This window comes from Oratosquilla oratoria, chromosome 1, assembly GCF_046742065.1.
Source record: "Oratosquilla oratoria isolate Oo_2021 chromosome 1, ASM4674206v1, whole genome shotgun sequence".
Lineage (NCBI taxonomy): Eukaryota > Metazoa > Arthropoda > Malacostraca > Stomatopoda > Squillidae > Oratosquilla > Oratosquilla oratoria.
The window spans coordinates 94087984-94101706 of record NC_134777.1 but is presented as its reverse complement, the minus strand read 5'-3'; the positions used below and the strand labels follow the sequence as shown (position 1 = coordinate 94101706).

General features: G+C 36.8%; 1 protein-coding gene across 2 annotated transcripts in view; it reads right to left on the bottom strand.

Annotated features, from left to right (window-relative positions):
* twf (twinfilin actin binding protein) overlaps positions 1–13723 on the bottom strand; it is a 48621-nt gene that overhangs the window by 26633 nt on the left and 8265 nt on the right. Inside the window, exons 2-4 of one of the 2 annotated variants that reach the window (XM_076181631.1) lie at positions 12944–13021; positions 12605–12716; positions 4675–4701 (exon numbers count right to left, since the gene is read on the bottom strand). In XM_076181631.1, the coding sequence (XP_076037746.1) occupies positions 4675–4701; positions 12605–12716; positions 12944–13021 (217 nt within the window). The remainder of the gene's footprint in view (positions 1–4674; positions 4702–12604; positions 12717–12943; positions 13022–13723) is intronic. The other variant, XM_076181685.1, reaches the window with a different exon arrangement.

Genomic DNA, 13723 nt, shown 5'->3' with positions numbered 1-13723 from the left:
CCTCCCTAGCGTAAGGAGATCTAAGCCCACTGAAAGAAGGCACAATACTGATGACGTCACACAACAGCCGACCAATGAGGAAGTAGAATAGCTTGGGAGTCCCAGCCCAGCCCACTAGCCAATCAGAAGCCTCAAAATGTAATATCAGACCACCACCAACAATATATAAACACAATAATTCAATCAGATATTCACAGTCTAGCCACTGATGAAGCACTAAGTAGTGTGAAAACGCGTTCTGGCCAGTTTCTCACTTTGGTAAAGCCATGCCCAAAGTAACTGACAAAATAATGTCATATGGTGACATTATAAGACAACTTCCCGTGGAAGGGAAAAAGATTCTCAGAGAAAGAGAAAAGGCAGATAAAAAACTCTGCAATAATAATCTTGCCATTAAGTTTAAACATATATATATATATATATACACATATATATATACATGTATATATATACACATATATATATACATATATATATATATATATATATATACATATTATACATATACATATAAATATATATATACATATATATATACACATATATACATATATATATACACATATATACATATATATATACACATATATACATATATACATATATACACATATATACATACATATATATATATATATATTGAGGGTTTACACTGGAACACCGGTTGGACAATGTGTACCAAATTTTCATCTCATAATCAGACACAAAGTTTGATATGTACAAAAAGTATGATACAATAAAACCTTTGAATATATTGAACTTTTGGCTATAACAACCAAGCCTTGCCCCAAATTAGTTTGACACATCAAGGGTTTACTGTATTTTCAAATAAAAGTCCCTTGAAAAAATACACATTCTATATTTAATCCAGAAATACACTAGATTACAAACACTGAAATAAATCATATGGAAAACGGCAGACCTGGGCACATTACTGTCAGACAGGTAGTACATTAATGAAAAATCTATGGTGCATTTCTGTCACTGTGTTACTGATTTCAATTTTCTTAGACAGGCTTGCATTACTCCATGTGCATATGTATATACACATATACATTGTGTATATGCAGATTTTTTGGTAACACACTACCTGTCTGGCGGTAACACACTCAGCTCTGGAAAACTGCCAGTCCTGTGAAAATAAACTAATACAAAAAAGAAATACCTTGATGAAAAACTAACATATTTTTAAACCCTTTAAACAGAGAAAATACAAAATTCCCTGCCTTTCCAACTCAACAAAAGAATGCTTGTAGACAAATCATATAATTACGTAAGAAAATATACAAATAAATATATATATATATATAAATATATATATATATAAATATATATATGAAATAATAATATTAATGATAGATAAATAAACAATTTTTTTTTTTTTTTCTTATCTGTTAACTACACAGCTGCTAAGCATGGGAAAGAAAAATCTTCATACTTTTCACTCTCATCATTTATGTCCCTTTCTTGCCTTTTCCACCTACACCATACAAAGACAGCATTTTATTACTTTGCCATTATTAATGCCTGCTGATGGAACTCTCTAACAGAACATGTTATCGCTATAGTCTACCATTCTTCTTTCTCCCTTGAATACATTTTCACTTCTTTAAACATCCTAACCATGTATCTTTATAATTTATTAACCACATCATCCCATCTTCTTTGGTCTACTCTTTGCTTTCACTCATAGCACTGTGAAATCACAAATTCTCTGAGGATACCTACCTACACCCATTCTTATAACAAGACCATACACTTCAGATTGGCCTATTCTACTATTTCTCCCAATTTTATTTACTTCTGTATCTTTGCAAATCTTATTCATTATTTTATTTCATTACCGGTATTTATTTTTGCTATTTTTTTTCCATAAAACCGCATGTCTGGAACCCCTTTTCTACTATAACCATGTTATTACACAAGGTATTTGCTTCTCCCTTTGTGCAAATTTCTTTGCTTTAATCCAGGAGAGATATTTTGCATCTGCTAATGACAGTTGGTGTCTCCTCCACCTCCATACCCTTACTCTTTGAAATGTTAACTTCGGTGCCTCTTCAACCAAACCTAACCAAATTTACACATCAATGCCTTCAAAATAAACTAATGATTTCATTTAATGTCACAGAACTTCCCTTCTCAAAGAAGATTAAGATAGAGCCTCTTTATTAAGGACTTTTTGAAGCAAGGGAGTTTCATGTAGTACACCTTTACTACAAATCTGCTTGCCACTAACGCCTCAAATTAGCTCCACTATTACTGAATAATCAGATGAGATATATGGTACAAATGGGGTTAAGAGAGTAGAGAATGACACCCTAAGGTAGTATGGTCATGTTATGAAAACAAATAGTAGATATCCTTGGAGGATGTATAAATCTGTGGTGACAGGAATAAGAGAAAATGATACATACATACATATACCATGGGCTTTTTCCCCCCTTACAAGGGAGGTAGTAAAGGTCAAAGGCATAAATCCACTCCCACCCATTTCATCCCCACATACTCTATTCCCATTCACCACCCCTCCCTCCCTCCCTCTTTTCTTGGCTCCTACTGGATGACATGTCATCCTTGCATCTTACACACTGGCCTGGGTAAGAAGCAATGCAATGAGACACAGCACATCCACAGCAATGCTGCTTCATCTAATTGGTGACCCCCATCTTCATCCACTCATGCAGAAAAAGAGAAGGTGGGGAGAAATATCTTCAGTCTGTGCCAAGATATCATTCACACGTATTCCCTCACTCCCCATCCCCCCACCCACTCCCTTCCATACATCACAGCATCATCCATCCACAATCATTCTCCACTCACCCCTATCCTCTGCCTTCTCCCTTCCTTCCTCAACAGACATCCCTTCTTTCCCAATGTCCCTTTTACCCCATCTATTCATCTCCTTCTTGGTCACCCCATCATGTTCATTCCCCATACCTGATTTCCATATCTCTTTTACTAATCTTTCTTCATTCATTCTTCCCCTGTGTCCAAACCATCCCAATACTCTATCATCAACCCTATCTCCCAACTCCCTTTCCACCCCCACTCTCCTCACTTCCCCATTTCTCACTCTATCCAGCCTAATAACCCCTACTATACTTCTTAGGCATTTCATCTCAAACACATTTAAACTCCTCCTTTCGTATGTTCCATGTTTCTGCCCCATACAGTACTATCAGCACAATCACCCCTTCATACAATCACTCTTAGCATTCACTCCCAAATGTCTATTTCTCATTACACTTTTTAATCCCCCAAGGCATTTGGTAGATCCAGGAAAAGGTGGGTGGACATGGTGAACAAAGCCATAACAGTATGTCATCAGATCAATTTAATCAATCAATCCATTGTCATTGGTCTCTCCTGCAGAAGACCTGCAGCCTTCAGGTAACCAGCAACAGCCTGAATGTCAAACAATATGCATGATTAACAAAGCTGGGTGTGATGGATGCACCAGTGGTGAACAAACAGTAATGCTGGCAAAATAAGTAAGTGGTCTTCACACTGTTTGAGTGGGAAGGAGGTTGTATATGATGGGAATGAAACAAGTGAAGATTTTCCTCTCCCATGCTTAGCTACCTCATTTTACAGAGAATGGAAAATAGGATATAAATAAATACTTGTATAAAAGGGGATTGCCCAAGTCAAAGCACATAACCTCAACAAAGACAAATGAAACTCATTCAACCATTTCATATCTCTGCAACTTATAGATAAGGGGTCACTCTGCACTCTGCCACATTGCCTGGATCAAAAACAATGCAACAAGGCACAGATTTTCCACAATAGGACCCAATAGCTGGAGCGTGTTTACCCCTACCTCTTCAATGTATGGCAACTCCTCGCTCCTTATCCACTCAAAAATAAATTGTGAAGCATACGAGATGAGCACCCCGTTGGGCCGTGTCATCCATTCACAATCTCTCTGTTCACTCCATTATTTGCACACACTGTTGTCCTCAACAGACACACCACTTACACCCAAAGCATTCTTCATCCCATCCATCCATTTCATTCATAAATAAATAACCCCCCAGGTATGATCAACAGAAAAATTACCCTACAAGTATAGCTCCTTTCCTCTACACCATACATACATACATATACCAAAGGCTTTTTCTCCCTTACACAGGGGGTAGCCATAAAGAAAAAGGCATAGAAATCACTCCCACCCATTTCATTTCCCATATATTCCACTCCCCTCCACTCTCCTTCCTATCTTGGCACCTCCTGGATGATGGGTCATCTCTGCATCCTGTCCACTGCCCTGGGTCAGAAGCAGTGTCACAGGACCATAATTGGGTAAATAAAATTTTATAAACATACACACAAACATACAAAATGTACATACTAGTGACTCAGTTTGACAGGTCTATTCAGAACAATCAAATAGATGATGTACAGCTTAAAGAACAGAATACTAAAACATCCATCTTATATTCTCTACCTGAAATCAAGCTTCATTATTAAGTCATACTTTCAACTCAACCTTTTCAAATTTTTAGCATAGAGTATGTTAAATAGTAATAAAAAGCTAACGCATGCCAAATAAAATAGTTACAGATGTAGACAGTGTTATGCTACATAAGCATTAGACAAAATGAGCAAATAAAAAAATAATCATACAGAAGGTTCCTCATAAGCAAGCTTACTGTAGACTATACTACTCACTTTGGTTTGGCAGAATCCGTGTCATATCTGTGGGGCAGTGGGTAAGGACCCGGTAAAGCAACAAATCACCAGTTAAGAGCCCATGAGTAATGAACAGCAACTAACTATACCCTTAACTTGAAACAAACCTCAAATCATTCAACAAATTTGAACAATCTATGCTTCCTTTGGTAAGCACACATGAATTTGCACTGAATTCCAATTAAAATGCTTCTTTAACACAAAGACCATCTTTATAAAGTATATATGGCTGAGGAAATACTATTTATATTCTTTATATCTTCAATAGCAATTAATAATTAGTTAAAAACATTTGAGGTCTGTTTGTGGATAAATGCTTTAGCACATTTGATTATATTTTATACATAGAAAAAGCAGCCTATTCACATAAGGAAAATACAATTTGCATGAAATAGCACATTTCTAGGCAACTGTACAGTATTAATAATTATCTTATTGTACAAGACCAAGATTATAAACAAATTTATACAGTTTAAGCATATATACAGGTTCTACAAATTAGTCCCAACATTTGATAATGCAATCACCTGACTGAATTCACACAATCACCATACATTCCAATAATTATGTCCATAAACAAGATAAAAGAAAGAAAAAAGAAAAAATTGAGTCATTGAGTGTTTAGTAAGAGTGTAATTATGTTACAGGAAGCAGACAGATTGGAAGAAAGCATACAAAGTATAAATTTATACGGGTAAAGGTTACAAGCTTAAGTGTAAGAATTATTGAGTAGCCTTTAGAGCTCTCAGGTAAGTTGCATGGCATATTCATAATATGAAGGATAATAAGTGAAACAATGGAGATGATCATACATACATACATACATATACCAAGGCTTTTTCCCCCTTCCAAGGGAGGTAGCCAAAAAGGGAAAGGCATAAAAACACTCCCACTCATTTCATCCCTAAATACACTCCACACCCCTCCCACCCTTCCTCTCATCTGAGCACCTGAGATGATAGGAACAAAATAATTTTTTATATTGGAGGGTTGTGTAGATCAGATATTTATTCTAAGATACCGCAGTAAGAAAACATACGAGAAAGGGAACTGGTACCTACTTTTGGGGGTTCTGCGAGACACACACTAGAGAAACTCATCTTCCTGCTTCCTATCTTTAAAACCTGTCAGCATTCTCATTTCCATGTGGAGATGCAGTCACAAGAGGCTGACACTATCTCTAGACTGAGCCCATAATCTCTATCACCTCTGACTACATTCCCTCCATCTTTTCACTAAGTGAAGGCTGACAACTTGTGACTGCTCTCCCCCTGCTACCTACTACAACCTAGTAACAAAGAAACCATTCCACCCTAATACATCACAAGAAAGCAGCCTAATGTTCATCCCCACTGAAAACTATAGGGGGGCGTTTCTGAAGACCTGCAACTGTGTGATGTAGTTTTATGTGAAGGCAACACAAAGCAGAACTACTGGATAAGGTAGATCAACAAGTGCCAAGATGGTTTAGGCACATGGAAAGAATGAAAAAGTAAAAACTAGCAAAAACAAGTGTGAAACACTGAAATGGAAAGGGTGACCTTTAGAGGTAAACCAAGAAAAAGGTGGATGGGTGGGATGCAGATGGCACCGGCTGTAAGAGGAATGTCTGTTGAGCAATGAAAAATACACAAGACAGTAAATGGAAAGTGGATGTAAATGGATGAAAAAAAGACAGCCAAATGGGATATTTTTCTTATTTGCTCTGCAAAATTTTTCCAGTGGATAAGGGTGGAGGAGAGGAACTGCCATGTAATGAAGCACTGGGGAAGTAAACTTGCTACAGCTGTAGGGCCCAACAGGGAAAGCACTGGGCCTTGCTGCATTGCCTTAGGCCTGAACAGTGTTGCAGGGAACACGAATGACCCTACATAAAGTGCTAAGATGGGAGGGGGCAACAAATGTGCTTGGATAGGTGTGGGAGAGGTGTAGTGTAGGCATAGAATGGGTGTATGTTTTGAAATGGCCACCTCCTTATGAAGAGGAAAACGCTTTTCGACGAGAACATACTATTTCATTCTTGGATTGTGATTCAATGTCGAGGTTAACCTGTGAGTATATTGATAGTTTTTTCTTCTATATATAGAATTGGAGATGTGATGGTTTTTTCTGGATACATATATGGAGGTGTATGATTTAGTGTATGAATATGTACACACCAATGGCCATTTCACTCTTGTAAAGGAGGTAACTATGTATAAGCATGCAATGACCCTTCAGAGGAAATATATAGATAGGGAATCCCCAGTCAGCCAAGGCCATTGCATATATGAATATGGTGGTGGCATTCTTATCCCCTGACTACATGAACATGGGGAAAAGGAATCCTAGGAGTATTACGAGAGATTTAAGAATAAAATATTCATTGAATTGTAAGCCTATCATCCCCATCCATAGTTATCTAACCTCTTAAAACAACCAATGCTTTCAGCGCTCACAACAAACTATAGTTTCAGTACTCACTACATGGTTAATAAGTCTATTCCATTTATTGACCACTCTATTGGTAAACCAGTTCTTGCCTATTTCCTTCTTAAATCTAAATTTGTCCAATTCGAATCCATTAATGCAAGTCCTGCCCTGTTGTTTTAACATGACCTTGTCTGCATCCCCACTGTTAAAGCCCTTAACCCACTTGAACACCTCTATTAGATCACCCTGCACTCTGCTTATTTCCAGAGTATAAATAAGGTGCCTAACCTAAGCCTGTCCTTGTAAGGTAAATTTCTGAGCCCATGCATCATTTTGGCCCTTCTCTGTACTGATTCTAGTGAACTGATGTCCATTCTACAGGACGGAGACCAAAACTATACCACACAGTCAAGGATGGATCTAACTAATGCAATATATAGTTTGATAACTACCTCTGCACTTTTATTCATAACAGTCCTAGCAATGAAATCTAATGCTCCGTTAGCTCTACCCTGGTACTAATGTACCATTTCCTGCATTTAAGGTCAGGACTCACTAGAGCTCCGAAGTCTCTCTCACACTCATTTTTCTCTGAAATGGTTTTATCTAAAGTATACCTACTTTCTGGGTTGTGTAAACTTATATTCAACACAATGCACTTTGAGATATTGAAGTCCATTTGCCATTTCACCAACCATTGTCTAGGGAATGACAACAACTAATACCCTAGTATGGGGGGTATGATTTATTACTATATACATAGAAGATACTTTGATATATGGAAGGGAAGGGGTAGGAGTTGGGTTGAGTAGGGAAGGGTTGTGTTTGGGTGATATTTTGATGCAGCCCGAAGGGATTTCTCCCCGTCTTCTCTATTTTCTCTAGGGGGGGGGGGGTGTCACTGCTTTATTTCTGACCCAAGACAGTGGGCAGGATACTGAAACGACCCTTTTTCCATGAGGAACTAAGATGGGAGGGAAACAAGGATGGTGGATGGAAGTGGAATGGGTGGGAGTGAAATTGAAGGGAGTGGGTGCTTGTCTTTTGACTTGGCTACCTAATTTGTTGAGGTACTGTGTCTCACTGCACTGCATCTGATCAGAGCAATGTGGCAGGGGGTGTAAGAATGATCCTTCATTCAAGAGGAGATATGATGGGAGGGTCAACAAATGGACTTCTGGATGGGTGTAAGACAAGTGTAGGGTGGGTCTGTGTTTTGAATCGGCCAACCTCCTTACATAATGAAAAAGGCCTTTTAGTATGTATTTCATGTATGTATGTACTGCATGTATTATGATTCTTGTGTAAAAGCACTGCTTCATCTTCAACCAATGTAGTTAGCAGACAATATCATATGTATCATAAGTGTATGTAAAGCAAGTTGAAGTGCCATGTCACATTTCAAAAGCTGCTACTCCAATGAATGGCTGTCCATGAATCAGCATTTTCCCTTTGAGTTAGGTTGACAAAAAGTCTTTCATAGATTACCAAAACATCTTACAAGCATATAGCAAATGACATTGGAAAAATTGTCCGGTTTTTACATTCATCACATGCTAGATTTTAACCCATCTATTTTACTTTTAATTCCAAAGGTTAATACTGGTTTTCCTTCCTTGCAGTAAAACATAAAAGAAAAACAAAGTTGCTGTGGTATGTGTCTTCAGTGCACAAGTAGGGATAAAAGGTTGATGGATGATATGGCAAAGTTCAGTGTGATTCATGAACTGTGTGATAATCCCCAGATGCAGCTATAGTTGAGCAAGAAGTGGATTGACCCTTACACAATAAGCATTTCATATAATTTTCTATGATAGAAAATTTTAATATATCACAATTTCCATCCATAGTCACAGCAGCAGATAAGATAAAATCATCTTCAGAATTATGGAAGGGATGGAAGTTCTCGATAGAGATGACCTATTGAAATGGGACAAGAGGACACAATAAGAAGCTAATGAAGGACAGTTACAGAAGAGACCTGAAAAAGAACAGTTTCCCACACAGAGTGATCGATGTCTGGAACAAACTAAACAGTGAACCAGTGAATGCCAGAACTATATAAGAGTTCAAAAATAAGTTGGACATGGAGAAATACGAAAATGGATCACAACAAGCATAGCTCCCCTCCTGTAAAACACAACTAGGTAAATACTATACAGATAGCCAGCAAGTAACATTCCAAGATACTACACAGTAGAGAGTCACCCCCATAAAACAAGAAATACACTAAAAAGTAGACTGAAACCCACAGATCAAGAAAGAACTACTTCAACAACTAAATGATGACATCAAAACAAATAGACAAAAATAGGAGAGAACAGGAAAATACACAAAAACTAGAGATGGGAAACAACCAACCAACAAATGTGGATTATAACTAAAACCATTAAAAACTAAAGAACATACCCACCCTTCACTCATAAAGCAGTTACAGTAACCCAATCTCATCACCAAGACAGCAGTGGAACGTCATTAATGAACACTTCTCCAAACCAATTTTAAATCCCACATCCCCAGAGAATAGGAAAACAATCAAGATATGCAAAACAAAACCAGACACATACTCCAACCTCCCTTTCCAACAAAGACATAGAAAATGCAACAAAATAATGAACACATCTTGCACTGCTCTATTCTAGCTGTTCCAAGACAACATAATATCCCTTCCTTGATTGACTTGTGGGCCAATCTGGTGGCTGTTGCCAGCTACCTGGGAGTTTTGGGTCTCCTACAAGAGACCTGGGGCAACAATGATTGATTACTTTTATAATAGTGACTATGTAAGGTTTGATGCTAAAAATTTTAAAGAAATACATATGAACTTTGGTTGACATAGATGTATCTTGTTTGCATCATGTATTTACCTAGTTGGATTTCACAGGACAAGAGCTATGCTCATAGTGACCTGTTTTTGTATCTCTCCGCATCCAGTTTATTCTTAAAATCATGTATAGTTTTGGCACTCACTGTTTCTCCATTTAGTTTGTTCCAGACATCAATCACTCTATGTGGGAAGCTATTCTTTTTCAGGTCTCTTCTGTAACTGTCCTTCTTTAGCTTCTTTTCGTGTCCTCGTTTCTCTTCTGTCCCATTTTCATAAGTTGTCTCTATCAAGAATTTCCATCCCTTTCATAATTCTGTAAATGGTCAACAAATCACCTCTTTCTCATTTCTGTTCCAGTGTTGATAGATGTAATTTTTCCAATCTTTGTTCGTATGTCAAATTTGATAGTGTAGGTGCCATTTTTGTCGCTGCTCTTTGGATTCTTTCTAATTTTCTTATGTTCTTTTTTGTGCTAGGTGCCCATAGTGTTGCAGCATACTCTAGTTTAGGTCTTATTAGTGTAACCACTATTTTCTTTACCATTTCTTCATCCATGTAGTCGAAGGCCACTTTCATTGATCTCAAATGAAAAGTCTCTCCAAATAATTTATTGACAGTTTATCAGGTGTAGTCACTTGAGATGATCACTCCCAGGTCCCTTTCTGAATAGAGTTTTTTGACTTCCTTGTTTCCAATTATATATTGACCCGATACTCTATTTTTGCTTTTTCCAAACTCCATTATGCATTTCTTAATGTTGAAGTTCATCTCACATTTCCGACTCCATTCCCATATTTTGTCTAGGTCTTCTTGTAGCGATCTGCAATCTTCTTCTGTTCTTACTCTCGAGTAATTTGGCATCGTCAGCAAAGAAGTTCATGTAACAATTTACTCCCTCATCCATATCATTTATATATATGGCAAACATTAAAGGAGCCAGTACAGGGCCTTGCGGGACACCGCTCTTCATATCTTCCCAGTTCGAATTTTTGTCTCTAAGTACCACTCTCATTTTTCTCCCAATTAAGAAATCCTTCATCCATTCCAGTAGCTTACCTTGTATTCCTCCTATTATTTCAATTTTTCTTATTAATTCTTTATGTGGTACTTTGTCAAATGTCTTCTGCAAGTCCAAGAAAGCACAATCTGCCCAGCCATCTCTTTCTTGTATTATCTCAATTAATCTCGAGTAAAAGCATATTAAGCTTGTGGTACGTGATCTTCCACATCTAAAGCCAAACTGTTTAAGGTTTACTATTTTATTTTCTTCTTCTTCTAAGTGTTTGGTCCATTTGTTTCTGACGAATTTTTCATACATTTTTGCTACTGTGTTTGCACGGGATACCAGTCAGAAGTTTGTAGGATCTTCTTTGTTTCCTCCTTTATACATTGGTGCTATGTTTGCATCTTTCCAATCTTGCAGTACCTTTCCTTCTTTAAGTAAGAAGTCTATCTATTATCTTGTATAATTAGTCTGTCAGTTCGTCTATACACTCTTTCAGTATCCAATTTGCAATTCCATCCAGTCTATGCAATTTCATAACATCTAGGTTTTTTTTTTGGTCTCTTATTTCTTTCTGTGTTACCTTTATTTTTTCATTTTGTCCATCTTCCTAAAATTGTGAGCTCTCAATTGTAATTACAGACCTGAAATGTCTGATCATAACTTCTGCCATTTCTGTGTCATCTATACATTCTTTATCTCCTTCACGCAGTTTTACTATTTCATGTTTATCCTTTAGTTTTTCATTTATAGATCTGTAAAAGAGTAAGTTGATCCTTACATTTGTCTATAATATCTTTTTCCTTTCCTGCATATATTCATGTATTTGTTCCTAAGTTTTATATATGTTTGCCATTTGGATTTTTTTGTCTTTTTTTCCAGGCTTTGTGTCTTCTGTCTTTAGCCTCACTGCACCTTTTGTTATACCAACACTTTATATAAATCTCTTTTTCTTCTTTGATACATATCAATTCCTTCCTTGTACATATGCATGTAAGTATATCTACATATTTATACACTTATACATACATAATAAACAGGTTATAGGTAAAAATGAATTAGAAATTTCACAATTTCTTAAAAGGTCTGACAAGGTTATTAACCTATTTGAAAAATTAGCAAAGAAAATGTGGTACAAGATGATAGACTAAACATCAAAATGTGATAAGCAAGGGTAAAATGTACTTCACCTCTAATTCTATCAGCTACCAGCTATTCTATTCAGCTTGTCATTCCCCTTTGGTAGGGAAGTGGTGTACAAGTAAGCAAAAATTAGACACAAATGGTGGGGCACAGAAAGACTGAAAGCAAATTATGCCATAAAAAGTATGTATGAATCATAATTGAAGAATAAAACTTTAGAAGGCAGAAATAAAGTTTGAACAAGAAAAAAGTGTGAACCTACACCCACTCACACATTAGTATATAGTAAGATGCACACCACAATATAGATATATATATACACTCATTCACACTAAGAAACAAATTTAAATATACAATGTCCAATCAATACACAATGGCACACATCTATCAGTTCTTGCTAAACTGAAGAGCATAACTATATCTAAGGGTGCATTTCTCAATTTAGGAGAAAAAAATGTACACCCTCCAAGTGACTATTCCAATAATTTATAAAGTGTCCTTCCTCCTCTCAAGTCTGGACTGACCTGTACAGGATGTAGCATGGCTGCTGATCCACTACCATTGGCAGGACTAGACTATCATAATCGTCTTCCCATGAGCCTTTTGGGGGTTTCCAGTCATTGAGATGCAAGGCCTCTGTAAGAACAATCAAAATAGAGAACCCAAGTCTAGAAATATATACACAATTTTATATTCTACATAAATGACCCTTTGATCCAGTCATTGAGATGCAAGGCCTCTGTAAGAACAATCAAAATAGAGAACCCAAGTCTAGAAATATATATACAATTTTATATTCTACATAAATGACCCTTTGACAAAGCTCACACCATTCTGAAAACACCACAACAGACTCTACTCACCATCTTCTATGACAACCTTAAAAAGTCGAACACTGCCATTCCTACACCTCCCAAAGAAGTTCAGAAGCTCCTTGTTTGCTGTGAACAAAGAATTAAATGTATATATATGGAACAAATTGGATGAAAACATAGTGTGCAAACACAATACAAGAATTTAAGAACAAACTTGATCTTGCGAGATACAAAAACGGGTCACCACGAGCATAGCTCCCCTTCCCGTATAATACAACTAGGTAAATATGGGTTTATGGTCTTTATAAATATAAAAAAGTTACATTAATGATGAACAGGATTCAATTTTTTCTAGATTAAAAGAAAAAAAATCCTTCTTTGCCTGATGCTCATTACATGGCAAATTCCCAACAATACTGTGCACCACAGTATTACACAAATACAGAATGAAATAATCTTTACTCTCTCTGCTAAAGAGAAAAATTCTTGCACCTTTTACCTGACCAACATATGTTACCATTCTACATTTAAGAGGATTACATCACATGAATTAGCAGTAATGCTGGCAGTGTTGAACTGCAATCTTTACATGTTAAGCAGGAAGGGGTGCAAAATGTGTCTGAAAGTGAAAGGGGTGAGGATTTTCCTTTCCTATGTACAAACACCCATCAGGGGTATTGGCTGCATGTTATTGTGGCTAAATAGCATGCAGCTGATACTTTAGGGTCTATATGGGACACCCCTAAGGACCAGAGCCACACATTATTTTGTCAGTGATAGAGGAAATTTGTGTTCATAGAGAAATGATTGTACTGTACTTTATTATAC